This window comes from Bos indicus x Bos taurus, chromosome 3 (assembly GCF_003369695.1).
Source record: "Bos indicus x Bos taurus breed Angus x Brahman F1 hybrid chromosome 3, Bos_hybrid_MaternalHap_v2.0, whole genome shotgun sequence".
NCBI classification, from domain to species: Eukaryota; Metazoa; Chordata; class Mammalia; order Artiodactyla; family Bovidae; genus Bos; species Bos indicus x Bos taurus.
This window is the reverse complement of record NC_040078.1, coordinates 36092420-36114447: the sequence shown is the minus strand read 5'-3', so window position 1 is coordinate 36114447 and position 22028 is coordinate 36092420. Positions and strand designations below refer to the sequence as shown.

At 37.4% G+C, this 22028-nt stretch overlaps 1 protein-coding gene across 10 annotated transcripts in view; it reads left to right on the top strand.

Moving 5' to 3' along the window:
- Positions 1-22028, top strand: part of NTNG1 (netrin G1) — a 369174-nt gene that overhangs the window by 281291 nt on the left and 65855 nt on the right. For 6 of the 10 annotated variants that reach the window (XM_027536349.1, XM_027536358.1, XM_027536355.1 and 3 more), the window contains exon 5: positions 7012-7038. In XM_027536349.1, coding sequence (XP_027392150.1) covers positions 7012-7038 — 27 coding nt within the window. Of the gene's footprint in view, positions 1-7011; positions 7039-17898; positions 17965-20319; positions 20380-22028 lie in introns of all 10 variants that reach the window. The other 4 variants (XM_027536356.1, XM_027536352.1, XM_027536357.1 and 1 more) reach the window with 2 other exon arrangements.

Sequence of the window (22028 nt, the reverse complement as noted above, 5' to 3'; positions counted from 1 at the left end):
TGACTCCAGTATTCTTGCCTGGGAAATCCCATGGACAGAGGAGTCTGGAGGGCTACAGTCCATGGGGTCCAAAGAGTCGGACACGACTGAGCAAATAAACAACTAAGTGGCATTCACAGCCTTGGTGACTTGACCACTGTTGGGCTCTGGTCACCAGACAAAATCCAATTCTGTCACCACAGTAAGAGAGCATCTGTCAGAGTGTTACTTCCACGAACCGTATGGCCAATATATAAAAACAAATACCTACTGAGTTATTAATGTACAACAACTAGTCCACAGTCCCTTATCCGATGATTATGGGACCAGAGCTGATTTGGAATTAAATTTTTGGTTTAAATTTAAAAAGTAATACAGTGTATATATACCAATACCCACAGTAGAACATCAGGTAGCCCTATTTAATCAAATATTTTAATATTTCTGCAGCAAACCTATGATTATTTTAACTCAGTGGGATAAAGGAGAAGACCACATTCATACCCCTTTCAATCAGGTTTTGTCACCAAATGAGTTCAGATCATATTATGTTGTGATCCAGGTAAACTTTGGGAAAAAAAGTTTTGTGTCTTCAGAGATTTTTTTTTTTTTTTTTGAGGATTAAAAATAAGAGGGGCTTCCCAGGTGGTAAAGAACCCACCTGCCAATGGAGGAGACGTAAGTGACACAGGTTTGATCCCTGGGTTGGGAAGATCCCCTGGAGGAGGAAATGGCAACCCACTCCAGTATTCTTGCCTGGGAAATCCCATGGACAGAGAAGCCTGGTGGGCCACAGTCCATGGGGCTGCAAAGAGTCAGACACGACTGAGCATGCACGTACACACCAGAGATAAAAGAGGGGGCCTATTTCACTTTTCACTTCCATCCATTGGAGAAGGAAATGGCAACCCACTCCAGTGTTCTTGCCTGGAGAATCCCAGGGATGGGGGAGCCTGGTGGGCTGCTGTCTATGGGGTCGCACAGAGTCGGACATGACTGAAGTGACTTAGCATAGCAAAGTAAGTTTAGCAACAGTATAGAGTGGTTATTAGAGGCCCAAGCTCTGGATCCTGGACCTCTGTATTCCAGTCTCAGTCTCCTTCCCAACTGACTGTAACTTTTCGTGCTTGAATTTTTTCCCCAGTGGTAAATAAACCAGAGTATTAATATCGTAGGGTTGTTACAAAAGTTAAGCAAATTAATGCATATAAGATATTAAACTAGTGGCAGTCACGTACTAAGCACACGATGAAGTCAGCTGTTATGATCACTATAATTCCACTGAAATCTAACACATAGGCCCATCCCAGTTTAAACAGCAAATTCTCTCTTTGGAGATAGCAACTATATGGAGAGATAAATTGCATCCAAATGTCAACTTATTCATCCACAATATGAAATAAGTGATACAATATGCAGATTATTTAAGGCCTTATGATCAGTGTATTCTCTCCCCTGTAATTAAGTCTCCTTGTAAAGCCAGATAACAATCAGAAGGGTGCTTGGTAAGTAAGCATGAGATCAGGAAATTTAAATAACTGGAATGCTAATGACATCAGGCTGAAACATCCTAACACATCCGTCCTACCACAGGGTCAGCCTCCCTAATGCCAAGAGGACACTGAAGGTCTGAAAGTTTACAGGCTACTCTTCCATGTTCCTGAGACAGTGCTAGGCCAGTACTGCCACCGCATGCCTGAAGATGTTCTTTTTTGTAGGCTTTACCTTCTGACTAGCTTTTCTTCCAGGTCTCAGATATAGTGAACTAATATCACCTCTGTCAAATCTGTCATATACACTCAGGTCCCAGAGCCCTTCAGCTGCTCTAAGATGACTTAACCATCTTTGATTGGATTGTTTATGTATTGGTTTCTACCGTATAATTCTGTGAGGGCAATCTTAGTTTCTTCACTTTCAAATTTCTGGGAGACAACTCACTGCACCCCTTATCATCAGCAGTTGGACCAGGAGGCAGGGTTGAATGGATGTTGGAAGTAGAACATCCTTTAGAATACAAGTGAGGCCGTAGAATGTTTTCTTAGTCATCTCCTCCCTCTTTTTCAGTTGGGCTTTTTGGAATTAGAGCTCCCAGTTCCTGCAGCCTGGCTATAAGGAGATCTAGTCATTTTCTTGATAGGCCTTTGTCAAACCACCTAAGACGACAATGGTAATATTTTTTCTCAGTGTAAAGTATGCTGAATCCTTATCCTTTCTGCCTTCTTCTTGGTGAATAGCTGCTGAATCTTGCATTGATTCTCAAAAAGAGTTATGGCTTTTAAGCACTGAATTCATCCGCTTTGAAAAATCAATGTTTATTTTTGAGGACTCCATTATGTTGACTTTCTCAAGGTTAACTATGTCCCCTTTAGCCACATACTTGGTGGAAAAGTTAGTATAATTGAAAGAAGAAAGAGGAGAAGGAGAAAGGGAGGGAGAGAGGAGAAAGAAGAAGAAGGAGGAGGGGTAGAGGAGAAGAAGGAAGAAGGGAAAAAGTAGGAGGAGGAGGATGCAGGGAGCAGGAGGAGGAGGAAGGAGAAAATAACAAATTGTATAATTTCACCAGGTTCTCATGCCCCAACTGCAGTAGAATTCCGTAAAAAGAAAAATTGTAAATAAATATGGTAGTGGGGAGGACTGATTGAGGAGGGAAAGATTGCAAGTACCTACAAGCTTATCTCGGGAGATAGTGAAGGACAGAGGAGCCTGGCCTGCTGCAGTCTATAGGGTTACAAAGAGTCGGCCACAACTGAGCAGCTGAACAACAGCAAGCTTAGCACCTTCAGCGTCTTTTGGTCCTTTGGCTTACTCAGTGTTTATGTGTGTCTCTGACTGAAGGAGCATTTCTATTCTGGAAGAAGCAGAAGTCCTAAGCTCATATATCACATATTGCAGAACCTTCCCTTAAAACTTGTTCGTACCTGAGTTTGATTTCCTCAATATAAATTTAGCAATGTCTCAGTAGACAGGGATTAGGAATTACCTGGGCCAGTGTTGACTATAAAGGGGTCAAATAGGATGAAGCCTTTGCTTCTATTTGTGCCTTCCGTTTCCTCTTCTGTAAAGTGAAAGGGCTGAGTAAGATTATTTCTTAGCTCCGTTTCAACTCTCCATTTTTTATCACTCTTTCTGAATTAGCTTATCTGATATCTTCCTTTTTTCCTTCCTTCCTATCTACCTATCATCTGTCTTTCCCAAATGTTTTTCAGATTATTTCAGAGATAGATTTAAGCTAATGAAGCTTAAATTACAGGGTCCCTCACTAGACTCCTTCTAAGCTATAAAAACATTAATTTCATGTCTGGTGAAATTATATATTATGTGTGTGTTAGTCATTCAGTGGTGTCCGACTCTGTGACCCCATAGACTGTAGCCCACCAGGTTCCTCTGTCCGTGGAATTCTCAAGGCAAGAATACTGGAGTGGGTTGCCATTCCCTTCTCCAGGGGATTTTCCTGACCCAGGGACTGAACCCTGGTCTCCTGCATTGCAGGCAGATTCTTTACCATCTGAACTAGTATGGTTTTATACTTTGAAATTAACATTCTCAAAGAGAGCTCCCTGATTTGTATTTGCTTTGGGCCCACAAAATCTGCATTTCCCCCTGATTGGCTTAGGAAAAAAGACAAAAATAAGTGTATACAAACATGAATATAAAAAGAAGGTGTGAGAAAAAAAATAATAGAAAGAAAATAAGCCAAACATTAAATGAATTTATCCGTTGAGCATGAAGCTGACATCCAAGTTTCGCGGAAGGCAAAGTGGTGAGGGGCATATCTTGTACATTGTACATTCTTGCTCTCAGAATGGAGGAAACTTCCAAAGACAGCAAAAGTATTTATGAATAGTGGACTCTGAGAAATGTCTCAGTGGAACATTTTACAGGGGAAAAGATCATCCTATGACCAAAAGTGGTATTTTCACTCTGATAGACACTTTGGAAACATGCAATAAATTTTTGTTCACATATGCACTGAGCAACTTTTCTGTGCTAGGCATCATCCTGGACAGACAGTAGAGATACAGACCTGACACTTACCTCTCAGAGGTCTCAGGCTAACACACAGTCACACAGAGAAGGTGATAAGTTGTTGCTCACAGAAGCCTGCACAAAGAGGTATGCATCACAAAGAACGCGGGCTAATTCACATCAGGGAGATGAAGAAGGAAGGGAAGTAATAACTTCTGAGCTCAGTTTTAAAGGTAGAAATACTCTTTACACAATAGTTGTCACTTCACAAGGAACACTGAAAAGCTACCAAGACATGTCTAGACAATTTTTCTGAGCATAATCTGACTGTCATTCCTGTGGTTTACAGGCAACCATCACTGCTGTGATTAAATTGCATTCATTGATTCAGCACTTACAGATGCCAAAGAAACCCACCTTTCATGAAATGAATTGTAGCCTTCCTGTCTTAGTTTCTTAAGCACTTGAAAGATTTCTCATGACTTACTCATAGCCTTTTCAATGCAGATAACTGGTTATTAAATTCTTTAGTTGTCTGTAGAGAACCAAAAGCAAGGTATTTGAACATTACAATAAGAAACACGGGGGAAAAAAACATTTGACAATATACTAATGGACATCCCTTGGTGTTCAGGTATTTTCAACTTCAAAAATCTTATTCCAGTGAGCAATTTAAAAATCTTCTCTAAGCAGTTCCCATTTTACAGCAGTGGAATAGAAAGTGACTCACCTGGCAGCACCTCAAAACTTTTTAAATCACAAAATGATAAAGAGCCGGAATTTTAAGCATCCAAATGTTAGGTAATAGAAAACATCTTCATGAGGGAAATAGGATCTCATAATGGTCTTGCTTGGAGAGGTTTGTATAGCTGCAATGAGCATTTCTCCCCAGAACTGGCATCCCCAAAGGAATAGAAACATTTCTGCATCTTTCTAAAATATTCAGCTGCAGCAAGTACTGCATCAAACAGTCTTACAAGTTTGCTCTCGATTGTGTCTGGCCAAACATCCTGAGAACTTTGCCTTGCATTATGCATGGCCCTCCACCTCCATGCAAGTTTGAAAACACTTGAAAAGTCTCTTCCTGCCATCTTAACTTCCATTCTCTCTGACGGATTACAAAGGCAAAGCAGTTCCTTGCAATGGAGCCGGATTTTCAATCATGGGGAAATTTGGAGCTTCTGCAATTGCTACTAAAATTATGATGCTGCCATCGTATCTCACTCAACAGGGGATTTGCAAAGAAAGAAAAAAAAGAAAGATTCAGTACCAAGTCACTGTCAAAATGCGGCAAAGATGGTGTACTGAAATGTTGGGTCAGGAATCCAGCAGTCCTTTGCAGAAATCGCATGCAGCTTGAAATTCAGTTCAGACAAAGTAAAACATGAAAATTAAAGTTTAAGTTTCCAGTTTTGGTTGATCAGTGATCAGTAATTAAGCTGAAACATCATAAGCTCTGTGCATTTAAAATCAACATACATTGAATGTATCTAATAACTGAAAACAGGATTTCATTCCTTCCAGGTTTTTTTTAAACAACATGGTAAGCTTTAATTTCTCTTTCTCCCCTCCCTACTAAGAAATAGGAAAATAGCTCTCAGTTTTAAATAATACAAAGCTAGAAATCTCTGAGTAAGGTACAGTGATTAGTCAAGATAAGCAGAGGGCAGTTGTTCAAAGATTAAATACTAAAATAGAAATTTAATGATTCCTACATTTACCACCTGTTAGCACACTTTAGTGATGTGGAGAACAAGCCTGAACAGCTCATTAACAGCTATCATTTATTGACTGTGTACCATGTGTCAGACATTTTTATGGATTATCTCATTCAATTCTCACAGCAGCCCTGTGCAGTAGATATTATTAGCCCTTCCAGATGAGGAAACAGGCCTAGAGAGGCTGGGAACTTATGTGAAATCACCCAGCTAGTTAGTTGCAAAGCATGACTCTCACTTAGTTCTTATTCCCAACTCATGCTCTCACCCATACCACTGCCTGGATTTGGTGGAAATGATATAAATCCTTGACTATTATTTATAGTGTCTATCATGGTATTGCTTGTTTGATGAACCAACTAAATCAATAATAGTAATCATAGCAAAAATTGTTGATTATTGCACATACTACCTGCTCAATGCTTTGAGCATTTCAATTATATATATTATATATATATATATATTAAATATATATATATATATATCTATAATCCTTGCAACAACTCTAACAGGTGGAAAACAGCCACAGAGAACATAAGCAACTTGTCCCAAAGTCACAGTCAGTGAGTATAAGAGCAAAGCCTCGATCTGAGATAGCCTGGCTCTTGTGCCCCTGATCTTGGCTAGGAGTTTTCATCTGGATACAACTAAATTCATGTCCACGTTTATAACATCTTCAGTCACATTCTGAAATGGTTCCACCACCTTAGCAGAGCTTGACAACGAAAGCAGAAGCTGAAAAATTGATGAAGCCCATGGTCAATGTGAATACAACCTAATGTATTCTTGAATTATTCTGCATTCTGCTCAATTTACTTTCTGTTACAGAGCTTAATCCACATATCTCACGAGTAAAAGAGGACTGAACATGATGGTTATATGTAGTTAATCAAATAAAACGACAAGTGCCTTTCAACTGCTAACACATGCATCTCAACACGTTTAAAGAGATAGATGGCATGATGTAGATATATTTGCACAGGCACATACATTGTATACTTGGTGCTCGGTGCCCAGAACACAAGCCTAGCTTACTGTCTGTTTTGAACCACATACAAATGTTCACTAACCTTATAGGTAAGCACAAAATGTTCGATGTCATGAATCTGTCTTGAGCCAGCTGTTAAAGATGAATGCTGATTTCCCGACTCTGATAAGTTAAAGGACTTCTAGAATAAGCGAAATGGTTTCAGTGGTTGGATATATGTTTGGGGGTTTTGTGTGTTAATTTTCTGATGATATGAATGTAATCAAGTGTTTAAGTTTCTAAGATTTTTATATGATGTTTAAGATATCCTTTACTAATAAATGACTAACAGTTTTTCTTTATTGTTTTCTTTCTCTCCAGGTATCCCCAGTATTTCCAGTATTGGTAGTAAGTAAAAACAAAAACAAAAAATCACAAACCAAGTCTAGGCTAGCTTGGCTTTGTTGTTCAGCTCCTCAGATCTATTTTCCCAGTGTCCATTTCTGATGTAAGAGAGTATTTCCTTTGTGAATTGAATTGTTGTGTTTGTTCTCTGCACAGATATGGTGAAAGCACAGATGAAATAGTTACCTGTATAGAATTCCTCCATGGATATGGCAGTGCTACAGCTTTTCTGACTATTTTTGATGAAGGCTACCTTTACAGAGGTGCAATCACTTACATAACTGTAACTCATTTAGCAAAAATATGAACAGTCCTATTTACCCATACTTAGTAACCAGCAAACAAATGGAACTCTCTCCCGAGGACTGTATATGGATTTCTCCCATAATTTGGGAAAGCAGAGAATGAATGCCAGTGAATGCTTTAGGCATATTTGTTAGCCCAAAGAAATCACTATGAAACTAGGGAGAAGGAATTTTATTAATGCATTAAACTTTAGCCTTTGTGAAGGCCTGAAAGAGGTCGGTTTGTGATCATTAGTCTTTCTGGAGAAATGAAGGAAAGAAAATAATCAATATGTCCATTGCTCTCTCCTAAAATACAATGATCCATATTTTCCTGACTACTTAGGTTCAAGTTTGGTAGAGAAGGGATATAAAAAAAATACATGCAAAATTTAGGAATGGGGCTACTAGAAATTCCTGCAAGAAATGTTTTAGTAGAGATATCAGCAATTGAAAAGAGAAGTTCAACATTCTGTTGAACATTTCTCTAGTACCTTTACAAAGACATTCTACCAGATACCATGAGAGAACCAGGCTGTAGCTCCCTCTTTACATTTAAAGCAATGACATCCCAACACCAAGCTTAAAATGCTCACTAAGGAAATGTCCCATAACTTTTCAGAGCCAAATCTCACATATTTTTAAATATTGTTCCCTTTCTCTCTGATGGTTAAAACCTTTGAATAGCTACTGAATAAGTGATTTGAAATAAAGTACTGAGGGAGCCTAGACTATGAACTGTAAGTGAAAAGACGCATTTTCACTAGAGTTTAACCCAGTCTTTGTCATAAATGCTGGGCCACAACAGGGTGATGGAAGGGTAAAGAACAGCAGTAGGAGTATTCCAATATACAACAACCATTTAAAAAGCAATATCCTCATAATTTGGATAAAATAACTTCTTGCCTCTTATAAATGCACAGTCAGGTCTTCCAGTTTTTAAATCAACCCAGTTTACTTAAGCTTGTGAATAGGACTACACACAGATTTATTAATCACTAGACATGTTAAATGCAATGAACATCAGCCACTTTGTAAACAGAAATAGAACTAGTGTTCACGTTCATTTAGATACCAGCCTAATGCCACAGCTTCCTCTTTGTGATCTTGTTGAAATGACGTCAGTGGTACAAACTTGCAAGTGAAAGCTTCGGTTCTAATAGTCTAGTTTTTCTGCTGCCGTATCTCCCGTGGCATTTGCCTATCTTCATAAATACGCCACAACGTGCTCCTTTCAGGCCTTGACAGTTGTGTTTGTACATGCATTTTGGAGCAAAAGGAAACCAAACGGAAGCAAGCTGAGACAGATGGTGATCTGACCTGTCAAAGGTTTCAGAAATGGATGAACGGAAAGTAGTTCTTTGGCGTTGGGATGTGTTTCTGTTCCAAGTGTCAATTGTGTGTTGCATGGAATTTCTGACTGTTTTGCTCACTTGACATCTCATTCGGCCGCCTCCACCACATGCCCCATCTTTGAGCATCAGCAGATGTTGACCTTTTACACACTGAATCAGGAAATTCCAGTTTTATTTTGCTTTGTTTTATTTTGAAATCAGTGGTGACCTGAAAGGATGCTTTGTTGTGCCTTTGGAAAATGTATTAACCTTTATTCAGGAAACTAGGAAAATTTAACTCCTTAATGTCTAACCAAAACCCTCCAACAAACAAAGTGATAGCTTATTCTGTGCTTTCGTGATGCCTCTGGCTGTTCTGCTAGGAGTGCAATGGGTGTTTCCTCAGATTTCTCAGGCAAATGGTATAAGCACTTCCAGGGGTCACCCAGCATCACATATGGCTAGCTTGCTTATTGCCTGGCTTTAAAGTGAAGAGATTTGCCATAAAACCATCAAACATGATTGTATCTTCTAGCCTGCTTCAATGGCATTTACACATTCCTTATAAGGACTTATAAGGTGTTCTCTGTGTGCAATGGTGGATTCCTTTACTCTCCAGTGGGCAAGAATTCATACATAGATGACTCCCTGCCTATTCAAGAGGGCATAGAAATAGTTTCCAAGGTACAAGCCGGAAAAGAGAGATCCACTTGGATTTTCAACTAAGTTTGGGCATTTACCAGGGCTTTTCCCTTTATCTCAAGGAAGAAATCAATGAACGTAATTCCACCAAGTATGTAGAAAGATGCCATGATAATAGATATAACACTCATGACATTCCCATCATCAAGGACAATGAATGATGTATATTGTGACATAAATTATTGATTGATGTATGTAACCGTAAGTTCACATACATTTGCTGTATACACAGTGATTAAAGATTTTGGAGGCCTGATAGTTTTCAGTATAGATTTCAAACTGTCAACACCTATATTAAGGTTCAAATGCATGGACAGAGTGGTCATCCTTTCCGATCATCTGCTAAAAATGTTTTTGAAACAGATTTCCCATTAAGGTCATTTGTACCTGCTGTTGTCTGTTAGGAAATAGATTTCCCAATCATCCCAAAGGTACTTGATTTAAAACTCAGTCATTTTGATGTGCTTTGGCTGTGGCTGAAAAATTATTGGTGATATTGTCAGCAATTAATGAGTCCCAAAATAAATCTGTAGCCATTTGAGCCTATGAGCTCTGTTTTTTCTTTACTTGATGCAGTAGTAATTCATTAAAGTTTCATTTTTTCAATGTAAAATGTATCATGCGGTTATAAGTAAACATTCACAGTTTTATCCAAGTGAATGTTAGTTGATGCTGATGATCCAAATTAATATTTGTTTTGGTGTGGATGTTTTTGTTTAAGGGATAAACTAATCATTATAACATATATTATCTGATCTTTAGTCCTGAAAAGCAAGTGATTTCACAAATTACTCTGAACAGTTTATTATAAAAAATGGTAATTAGAATAACAAGAGTTGGCCTAATGTGCAAAGTAGCTTTGTGTGAGGGATTATCACCTAAAAAGCAAGTGATGGAGGTTAAAGATTAAAATGTCAGAGGTTAAAGGTAGATCATCCACTGAAAACTCATGTCAGGAAACACAACTTAAAAAAACTTGAAATTTTTTTAATAAACAAAGCCATTTCTTAGACTAGCAACAAAAGAAAAGATGTATGTTGACATTTTATGAACCCAAGCGTACATTGTTTCGTAAATTACCTTCAAATGATTGACATCATGTTTTATAAAGTGTAAAATATTGATGGAAGCATTTGGCTGTCTCCTCCTCTTCAGCTATTCAATTTGAAATAACAATTTACTTAAGATAAATATTCCACTTTCCTGTTTCTCTTATAGTGAGCATTGCCTTCATCACAGAGTTAAAAATTCATCTCTAATTTGATTTAATTGGTAGGACCATTAAACAAGGGAAGTGGTACCTGCAGGGATCCATCAGCCTGTTGAGAAAGCTCAAAGATGCTTTCATACTTGAAAACATTTGATGCCAGTTGGAGACCTTATAAAAGTTGTTTCCCGTACAGCATCCAAATATATTTTGTTCAGTACCTATTTACTGTAGAAGCCTGGACTGTGAGGAAAATAACAAGGTTAATCATTTCCCCCCTCAAGGGTTATTAGTAATCTTGTTCATGCTATCCAGAGAGCTGCAGTGTTTGTTTGTTTTTTCCCTTTTCTTTAATACTTCTAAATCCCCCAAATAAAAGTTTCATTTGAATTGCCCTTTAGATAATTAGGTTTTATATAATGAAGAAAAAAATGATCTGACTAGAGAGGCTATATGGCAGATTGTATGGTGTGCTACATTAATTTTGATCTGTTTGCTGATGTTCTTGAAGGAAAGCTAAGGTCCCAGGTGAAATGCCTTTGGGACTTTATTATATCATGTATCCAGTATTCTCATCACAGATCCATTTCATATTTGTGTAACTAGCATTTCGCATTCATGAAACCTTTGTAGTTATCCTAAAATTGAATGAACATTAGGACATAGCTGCTTCTTTAATCTTGAATAAATTAAATATTCCAATGATGCAGGGGGTGGAGGAGTAGCACCTACCTTAAAAAAAATCTGAGAGGTTTAGTCATCTTTAGCAAACAGCAGTTGCCCACCTTTATCAGATCTGCCTTTCTTCATATATTAGCCTTTTCCCAGATGTCTTTAGAATGCCAAGCCACTTTTTAAGTGTGAGCTGATATCTATACCTTTGCTGTTATTTCCTTGTGGGGGCATCTGAAAATTCCTAGCTTAAGCAAAGATTTACCAAGATCTCTGAAAGGGCCTATAATGAACTTTCTCAAACTTGTAATTGTGAATGAAGAGTGGGGTATCACCAAAGTCTTCTTGGAATATCAGTAGGGAGCTGGCCAGCTAACTGTTCCACTTCCTGGGAGATGTCCCCACATGTCTACAGAATTCCATTTTACAAATGGTGACTCTCGGGCTCAAAGTGTCCGAGTAACTTGTCAGATATAATATGGCCAGGAAGGCCTGTCTGACTCCAAAGGCTGTTCTGGTAACGGTATACCAAATGGAAGAGGTTAGAAAGAGAATTTGTATATTTATTGACTCCGACCTCAGACTCTTTCCTGTCTAATACATTGGCCCGTTTCTGTGTGGGAAATTTTAGTGTTCTGAAGAAAAACAGACGTTCATTTTCGATACCTTACTGTGTGGTCAACAGAAACCACATTAAAATGTGCCCTTCCTCTACCACCATCAATGATAAACATCCTCAAAAAGCTGAGGAAGAGGGGAAATGTGAGATGTTATTTATAGAACATGGGATAGTTCATGAAATTTAGCTATGCATGTTGTGAAACCTGCTTGTACATACTCTATGACAGTAAAAATTCCAAGTGTTTTATTGACATAGCTGCTTAAAACAAGCAAACAAAATCCTATGTGTTGTCGTGAGGACAGACTTACCACTATCGCATTAAACTTTGTCTTCCCCAGCAGGTTAATGACACTGTGTTTCTGAGAGTAGGCAGCTTACTGTAAAGATGGTGAAATTACGCCAAGGCCCTAGGGGTTCTTTATGAAGAGCTTTAGGGTTTTCTATGCATTCCTTTATAGACATCAATAATGTTTCCAAAACCCACTGAGGAACAAGAGCAATAACTACAAATCCAAAGGGACCCCGTGACTCTGTGTCCACCCGATGTTTTCCTCATTCACTCCTGGAAGGAGAATGTTTAATGAAGGCTCACTAACATCCTCTCAGGCAGTGGCTTTTCATATCCATCGTGACACCCTGCTTCCCACCGTATTGTAGAACCAAAACATTATGTAAAAATTAGTGTTTTTAGGAAAATTGAAGAGCACTCATACAACATCATCATTTTATAGGCAATGCAACTAAGGCTTAATTGAATTGTCAAAGTCATCTGGATAGTAGCCAAGGCAGGATTCTAGTTCAATGTTCAGTTTCCAATCTAGGACTCTAGAATTCATTCACCTTCTCATGTAATTAAATGACTCATGTATTACTACACAGTAGACTATTTTAAGGGGAAAAGGACATGGAAAAGCATGGTCACAATTTACTCTGGTTTTAAAGAGTTTCCACAAAATGAGTTGGAAGCTGCCTGTAACTCATGCTAAGTGGGTACAAGTAAGATAGAAGACAGTGGCTTTCTGATGTAAATGAAGTGTTTTTAACCTTCTGGTTCAGGCTTGCCTTTCAGCTTGATTCACTGTGGTGTCAGCCATAGATGGTCAAGTTTAGCAATTCTAACCCAGTTCTCTCCAATTTACAGTGCCGAGCTTTCCTTGGGGCACAGAGAAGAAAAATTTTCTTCCAAAGCCTCATTTTTATAACTAGAATCTCAGTTTTTCTGACTCTTTAAAGTGCCACAAACCAAATTGTCATGTAAGAGTTTTCTGAGTCTCCTTAATGGGGAAAAAAAAGAAATTCAGGCAAGATGTATATTTGATTAATAGGCTAAACTGATGTGCTCCTAAATTTAAAGAAACTCGGAAATTTACATATTATCTTTGTGTTAAAAATAAACCCTTTCCCACAGTATTCCAAAATAATTTCTGTTGCTTTCTGGACAATAGTATTAATCAATGGAGGCCCTAGAACCAGATTATTCCCTAAAGTAAGTTGTATCTTAAATAAACTTCTTTATATATCTGAATCACTTGCTTTGGGAACAGTTAAGGTTACAAGAAATAGGGGAAGCACATTATAACCTCTACTTCAGTTTAGTAAGAACTGTTTATGCTACAATAATCTTTTATTACAACAGCAACCTTGAATAGGATAATAAGAGCTAACACAACATTGAAAACCAACTATGTGGGTGCTCAGTTGCATCCTACTCTTGGTGACCCCATGGACCTCCACGCTCCTCTGTCCATGGACTTTTCCAGGCAAGAAAACTGAAGCTGGTTGCCATTTCCTACTCCAGGGGATCTTCTCGACCCAGAGATTGAAGCTGCATCTCTGGCATCTCTTGCATTGGCCAGCAGGTTCTTTACCACTGTGCCACCTGGGCAGCCCTGTGCTTCAACTATACTTCAATTAAAAAAAAAAAAAAGCCACCATTTCTTGAATGCTCACTACAATTACAAGCAAATATTAACTCATTCAGCCTTGACAACAGCCAGCAGGTAGCATTATTCTATTTTACATATAAGAAAGCTTAGACACAGAGAAGTTAAGAAACTTGCCCAAGTGATAAAACTCGAATTTAAATCCAGTCCTCGTTCTATTTACATGCAGCATATCTTAAATAAATTTGCCCTCAATAGATATTGCCCAGGCTTCCCAAAGATGTAATTTGAAAATTTATCAATGACGATAGAGTAATAGTATATCATGGGCATTTCAGATATTCTTTTTCTTTGTAAAAGGGATAGTTTTGGTGTATGAAATCTTTGGTCTCCATATTCACCAAGCTAAAGTCTTTTGAGATCATTAAGACGTGTTTAGTCCATTTTTCCAGGTTTGTGGGATCAGGATCCTTGAGAACTCGGAATTTCCATAAGAGGCTATTTTTGAAGGATTGGCCATCTACAATCCCATTGGACACATATGATAATCCTTCCCCTTACCTCAGTAATAATTTCTCAACTCCAGACTGGGTTTCACTATGACAGTCACAGGTCCACAGTTACAATGTGTAGCAATAATTTTTCCTTCTACACAAGGGATTCTTAATCCCCTAAATCCCCTAGATTCTGCAAAGAACATGTTCTTCATTCCAGTGGGCTTTATCCTTCCATGAATTTCAGCGTGACACTGCCAGGTCATAAAAGAACCATTGGAGCGATAGAACTTAATGGCTGAGAGAAAACATAGACATCTTTTAATCCAGCACCTTTACCTTACAGATAAGGAAACTGAAGTCCAGGGAATTAACTGCCTGACAACTACTTAACAGACCTGGGAGCAGATCCTTTAACTTCTGATTCCTAATACTTTTTGCCTTGCAATATACTAACACTTTGAGACCTTCATATGGACACAAAGATACTCCTTAGTAAATTCATGAAAGAATGAAATTTTAAAATTCTCCAATAGTTCACCTAACCAATGCTTTGATGTGTTGTAATTTTTTTTCTGTTTGCAATCTCTTAACTATTTGAAATCAATGGCCACTGGCTAGAAATTCTCAGAGGCTTCATGTTATGCAAGTACTTTTATTAGAATTGAATATGATAACATAGAATTTGTCTTAATTATACAATTAACTTACCCTCCAATGTGCCTAATTTACTTCTTGGAATTAAATGTTAGTTTATTGATTGAATATTGATTGAATATTTGTATGTGCCAGTATCTTTGAGTAACAAGAGTAGCCAAAGAGTAGCTAGCTGATTTAAAGTTTTCTTACTTGCCTTTGCAGTTATAGGACAAAATAAAAATTCAAAATTTTAAGATGAGATATTAAATTTGAAAATTCTATGATGAACAAATATTAAAACATGTATAGACAGTACCATGCTATAGGAGTCAAGGCTCCACACATTTCAATATTTTTTTCCAAGACATTTTTCCTCCCGAGGAAGAGATATCACACATAAAATTTTGTCCCACTAGAGATATGTATAGATTAGATTAGGATTTCTAAGTGAGTGCTGGTGGTTGTGAGTTTTTATTTTTCAGGAAGGTTAGGCATCCCACCCAATGAAAATCATTTGGAAAAAAGAGTCTGTATTTCTAAGAAAATAGAAAAGCTACACTCTCCTCTTCCCCAAGATACTATCATAAGTGCATAATACAGAAGAAAATTACCTTCTAGGTAGGGATCAGATTGTAACTGAGGTGTCTCTCTTGATAATTTCATACAGGTCAAGGAGTTAACAATTCAAAAGTAGAATCACCTACATTCGCTTTTTATATATGTAAGAAGATCCTCAATATGGAACCTCAGTATCCTGGAGGAAAATCATAAAAGAGTATAAATATAAAATATAGGCATAAACAAATATTTATTATATTAGAATATGGAATAGAACTTAATTTATAAAGTTAACTTTCAAACTCACTTCTAAATTGGTTTAGTATAAAATTTTGTCTTCACTTAAAATTTCTTGGCAGAGCTTATTAGCAAAATGATTAATTATAGTATTACTTTCACTTCAAGTAAACCAAGCCACTGAATACTTAACATTAAACTTGCAAGCAGCACCCCCACATATGACCTATATTTACCTCTCCTACAGAAAAAGATGGAGAAAACCATTTCAGAGAACTAAATTGTTCCTAATTTGATGCTTATAATATATATAAATATATTTTCTATATAAAACTATAACAGTGATTTGAAATTTTTTCTAAATAAACAAGTTCTAAAAATCACTTGTTTTTCAAAGTGACTATCACAGTTCACGTAGGCTTGTTATGTTAATTCCATTTCTCCCCATCACCAAAGTACTCACATGGAAAGTAATACTCAGTCAATAACTTGCATATCTTGCCTACATATTACCAAATATCTATTTATTTAGTAACACCTACAGATGTGGAAAATTATTGCATTGTTTTTTCTTAATTTCAGAATTCATTCTTTTTTCATAATTTCAAAATTCATAAATTTTGAAGATACAGCAATATCTAACCCTTTGCTTTTACATGTATATAACATACACACAGAGCAACAGTAGATCAGCTTTTCTAATAAATATTAAAAAGCCAAAGTTATAGTGAAAGTTCCATGTCTTGCAAGATTCACTATAATCTAATTATGGAGGAAACAGTCTGATAATACCTGTTTACAGTAGCCTAGCCACTTGATCAGAGAAGGCAATGGCACCCCACTCCAGCACACTTGCCTGGAAAATCTCATGGACAGAGGAGCCTGGTGGGCTGCAGTCCATGGGGTTTCTAAGAGTCGGACACGACTCAGCGACTTCACTTTCACTTTTCACTTTCATACATTGGAGAAAGAAGTGGCAACCCACTCCAGTGTTCTTGCCTGGAGAATCCCAGGGACGGGGGAGCCTGGCGGGCTGCCGTCTATGGGGTCGCACAGAGTCAGACACGACTGAAGTGACTTAGCAGCAGCAGCAACAGCAGCCACTTGATATCAATTACTCAGTTATTAAATATTTACTGAGGCCTTCTGGAAGGCTTTGCCCTTCCTCAAAGAGATTCAAATTAATTACAAAGACAAGAAATAAACATAAAATTTAAAGTAGCAATATTAAAACTTACGCCTATCCACATATCCATGAAAAATAAGGAACACAGGAGGTCACATGCTATAGGAGTTTAGAAGCAAGAACTCTCCTTGTGGACTTGGATGGCCTCAAAGGACCACACTAGAAATGTAGTTTTGAACTGATCTCAGTGAATGGCAGATGTGAGTCATGAAATGGCTGCTGTAATAGTTGTGCTCTAGGTACCTTAGCAAAAATAGTTTTAAAGCACTCAATCCTAAATCTGGCTATTTTCCTGTTTTCCAGAGTCATTTTTTTTTAAACATGGGTGAATCTAAGGAAAAAAAAAGACATTAATTCTTAAATTAACAATGTTTATCATTATTTCTGGATTGGAACCAAAAACTTTAGAGATATATTTTCAGTTAAAAACATCATGAAAATATATACACACCCATACATACAAACCTGAGATATGATCAGAATACCCTGGTCTGTTTTCCTTAAGCCAGAATCACCAGTAATCCTTCTCTTTCTTTCTCTGAGAAATTGCATAAAAACAAATAGGAAATAAATCCACTTCTTTGCAGAGATAATGGCTCACACTTAAAACATACCCTAAATAATCTCTCCTGAAGACTAATGTAACCAGCTCATATCTGTAAATATAAATTGCAGAGAATGGAATTCTCAAGTGAGAAATTATTTCTTTCCCGTTATCTTCCAGTTTCAGGCAGCAGCTTTATATAATGATTTGAATTGCTGAAGTCCCTATTTAGTTATTTGTAAGAACACTCTACTTTATTTCAAAAGTTAATGCATATAGCTTTGTTAGGGAACGGGCTATATATTTAATGTCCATTCAATGTTTTGGGAATCATCAATTGCTTGCTTTTGTCTGGTGTGGGAGTCATGTTGTGTTAAGTGCATCACAGCCAAGTTAAAAAGCAGATGTGTGGTTTGTGTCTTTGTCCATTTAGTTTTCTGTTTAAACCAAAGGATATTATAGCTGAATATAACAAACCCTGATTTTTCCTGATGTATACAGATCCTCCAAAGTTTAATAGGAAATGGCCGAATATTTCTTCCCTTGAGGTTTCTAACCCAAAACAAGGTAGGAGCATGTCAAATTCCTACTGATATAAAATCCCACATGTTTAGGGGGAAAATCCCACATTCTATTTTTTCAAACACTATATAAGAGCATTATCATCAATGCCATGCCTTCGAAAGAATCATAACTCAAATATTTTTTTCTAATATGAAGTGTCCCAGAAATATTATAGCAACAAGTGTAGAAAAGATTAGATGGCACAGAAGCTATAAGACCTTTATCAAGTTTACATTGAATGCCAGCCAGTCCCAAGAGAAGTCTAGTGTTGGTTGCCCTCACAGTGAAAGTATAAATAATACCTCTTAAAAACTTTTGAGTGGCTCAGGTGTCCTTCCGCTGTCTCCCTTTTGCTTTGCTTAAGTAAACTCACTGGTAGTTAGTTGTATTGAAGGTCAGGGAAAATAGGGAAAGGCAGTACTGCAACCTCTAAGAGACCTGTTTTTGTTTGTTTTTTTTTTTTTTTAAACTATGATTCCATATTGATTGACAGGAATTTGGATCGTTCTCTCCCCCCTTCCCCTCCCCTTCCCTTCTACATCCTAGTGTATTTCCTCTGTCGAGGCTTTCCCTCTTTTAATCCTGTATCAATTAATAATTTCTGTTAGGATTAAGAACAACCTGTTTTCTTTCTGTCCTTAGAGCAGTAATTATTTTCTAACTTCTCACATCATAAATAAATAAATAAAGGAAACTGAAGACAGCAGTGTGATTACACAGGAAAAAATAGGACCTTTAAAAACTGGCCAATCAAATTCATCAGATGCAGTGTAATGTTAAAATTACATTAACATCTAGCCTATAGATACATATAGACATGTACAAATAGTTCATATTAATAGAAAGTTGCCTTCTTTTGCATCCTTTCTTCTCACACACACACAAAAAGGCACATCTTTGGCTTCCACCTTCCTTCGTTATATGCAGGATGTTCCTTTTAAGCTCTAATGAACACAGATGGAAGAGGAAATGAGCAAAAGGAGGAACCAGGAAATAGCTGCTAAGCAAAACAAAATATATTAGCAATTTGTTGAGGAGTCAAATTGGAAGGGCTGCTTTTTCAGCCCTTGATCAGAGTGATGAAATCAAGACTGTCCTAGATACATACATTACTAGCAAATAGAATTATCTTAATCATCTGCTCCAAATGATTTTTTTAAAGTTTCTACATACGTATGTGGAAGAAGAAATACAGATCAAGCTCACCCCATTGGTATAACTCCATGAAGACTGTGGGGAGGTTTAGCGGCATTGCTCCTTGGCAAGTTCAATGAGAGCATCTTCAGTAAAATGTCACTCAGTATTTCCCATTGAATTTCATAGCTCAACAAATTATACAAGACAGGATCTAAGACTTCACACTTCACAGGGAGTTTTCTGCTGAACAAGATTATGCATTGTTGAGAACTTGAGTTTTGTGCTGAACAAGATATGCATTGTTCAAAACCTGAAAGAGACCCTTTTATTATTTTTGCTACATTTTCTGAGTGTCACAAGACTAAGAGCTTTCAGAAATAATATTTAGTTAATACTAGTTGCAGTTTTTAGAATGTAGATAATGAGTTCAAATAAATTTATTTGAGAGGTGCACAGTTGAATACAGTGCTTGAACTTGAAATTTTAGCTAAAAGTGTACTTTCTGTCAGAGGTCAGTTCTGTGCAGGTGTAATTTATCTGATCAACATCTGCAGAAAGCATCAAGCTCTATCCTGTTTTTGCTACTTTCACAAGTGACTGTTCATGAATAACTGAAAAAGAAAAGCAGGCAAATTTAAAAATTCCTGCCATTAACAAACCGGTATCATAAAAGTAACAATTGTCAGGAAAAGACTACATTTTTGAAAGACAGAGTCCAATTGACTCTGAGGCTGAGATCCAGGTTCTGCTAAATGGTTGACCATTGTTAACTATGTTCTATGATATCTAATCAGTTCAGCAAAAGTAATCTAACTGGTTTATATGCAGGTGGGCTACTGTTACACAGAGAGAAAGACATGGTGAATTGAGTTAATGATGTTACTAATTAATTCAACAACTCAACTACTATTATAACAGACAATAGAGGATCCTAATATCCATAATGTTATTGAAATAATCTGCATAACTGGATTATGTATTTAAATGGTAATTCTTTTTGCATCTGAAAATAAAGCTTCCAAACTTTATTAACAACAAAGTCAAACCATTTTCAGCCAAATACAAGCTTTCTCTGTGATTGAAATAAACTCCCAGAGGCAACAGATACAAATAGTATCTTCATTTAGGACTACTTTTCAAGTGGGTTGATGATAAGTAATTACAATTTGAACGTTTCACTGTTGTTTCTAATGTGCTGTTCATTCTTTTAAACCTATCCAGTTGCTCCCAAATTAGCTTTGTCAACAGTTTCTTCTGTTCAAGTTGCAAACCACAAGAGAGGTAGGAATTCTTGGGTTCATACAGTGATTTCATGGTGTTATGTGTTGTGAAACATTGCACTGTATGAATCTGGAATATCTGTGAAGTGTACCCATCAGCTTATTGGTGAGGCATGTTGATTGATAATGATCAATGCATCAAATAGTACTGAGTACTGTCATAAGAGGAAAAAAAGCTTCACTTGGAAATTTGACTGCTGCAAATTTAAAATGCTGCAATATTTGTTTTCTGAAAGATTAATGTGTGAATCAGAATTACAACACTTTAGGTTCCTGTTTAGAACATGAATGTTAGAGCTATTAACATTGTTACTCATTTGCATTGAAAATAAGGAAACTCACAGTGAGTTTCAAGGATGCTTTTCATGAGAACAGAATGGTAGGTTCGTGTATGGTGCCCATTTGACAAATGACATACCTTGGAATTTCCACTTCCCAACATTGTTTGAACGGAATTTGAACAAATACCAGTGAAGAGCTACACTGGATTTAGCATTGATTATGACCCCAAAATAATAGTTACATTACTTCCTTCAAATGAAAGTGAGCAGAATCTCGTCTGTGACTCATGAATGGCCCATTCCAGCTGGCATCTGTCATCACATCTTCACAGACTGAAGATTTTTCAGGAAACATAAAGACTCCTGCTTTTATTTCACCATTTTCCTTTAAATGTCCTATGTGACAGGTGTCTTGTTTTCCATCCTTGACTGTTGGGTACATGTCATGTTTCTTTTGGGGGGAGGTTGTTGTTTTTGTTTTTCATAAAACATCTCTTACAAAGAAATGTATTTATTAACAATATATGAATTTGATTTGACCCACTTGGTGAAAATGATAATAATAGCTTCCCTATTCCTTACTGAAAAGAGTCAAATCACTTTCCAGATGTTAATCAACTTGAACGGGTCCTGCTGCGGCATATACAGTAAAGGAGAAAGCTGGTCAGAAGACGGGAAAGGGAAACGGACAGGATTTAAACCATGTCTTAACCTTTCCTCACGATGTGCTTCTACACAGCAAACGCGGACAGTGCCCTTTAGAGGGGAATCCAGATGGATTTGAAATTTGGAGAACTAAGTTCTTCAGGAACAGAGCAGCCACAGGTTGATAGGTTGTCAAGCCTGTTTGGGCATGTGTGCATAGCATACTGCAGTCATTGACACCCAAGTGATGTCGCTCCTTGCCTGCGATAGGCAGACCCACAGAGAAACCAAGGAGGTGAAGGAGAAAGGAACCATTAGAACTTTTACAGAACCCTTCTCTTTTCTGTCATGTCAGAGACTGCATGTGCAAGAGGCCTCTTGACCTGAAATTTGACCCTGCATTATTGAATCTCTCGTTTCTTGGGCGTCACGGCACTAATGAGATCTGAACACATCTCCACAGACAAGAAGAAGCCACGTAGTGAATTAGAGCTATCATAGGATAATCCACACTGTTATCAAATAATATATATGGAAGGGCTTCAAAAGTTACATAAGGTTGCAAGACAGGTTTGGGGGTGAGGTAGGAACCAGGAAAATGCTGCAGCCACTTTATTCCCTTGCCTGGGGGTAGCCCCTAGAGGCTTGGTGACTCTGCTAATGTAGTGAAGGGAAAACGCTTCTTAAGAATTATAATTCTTTCACCTTCCGTTTATCTAAAGTC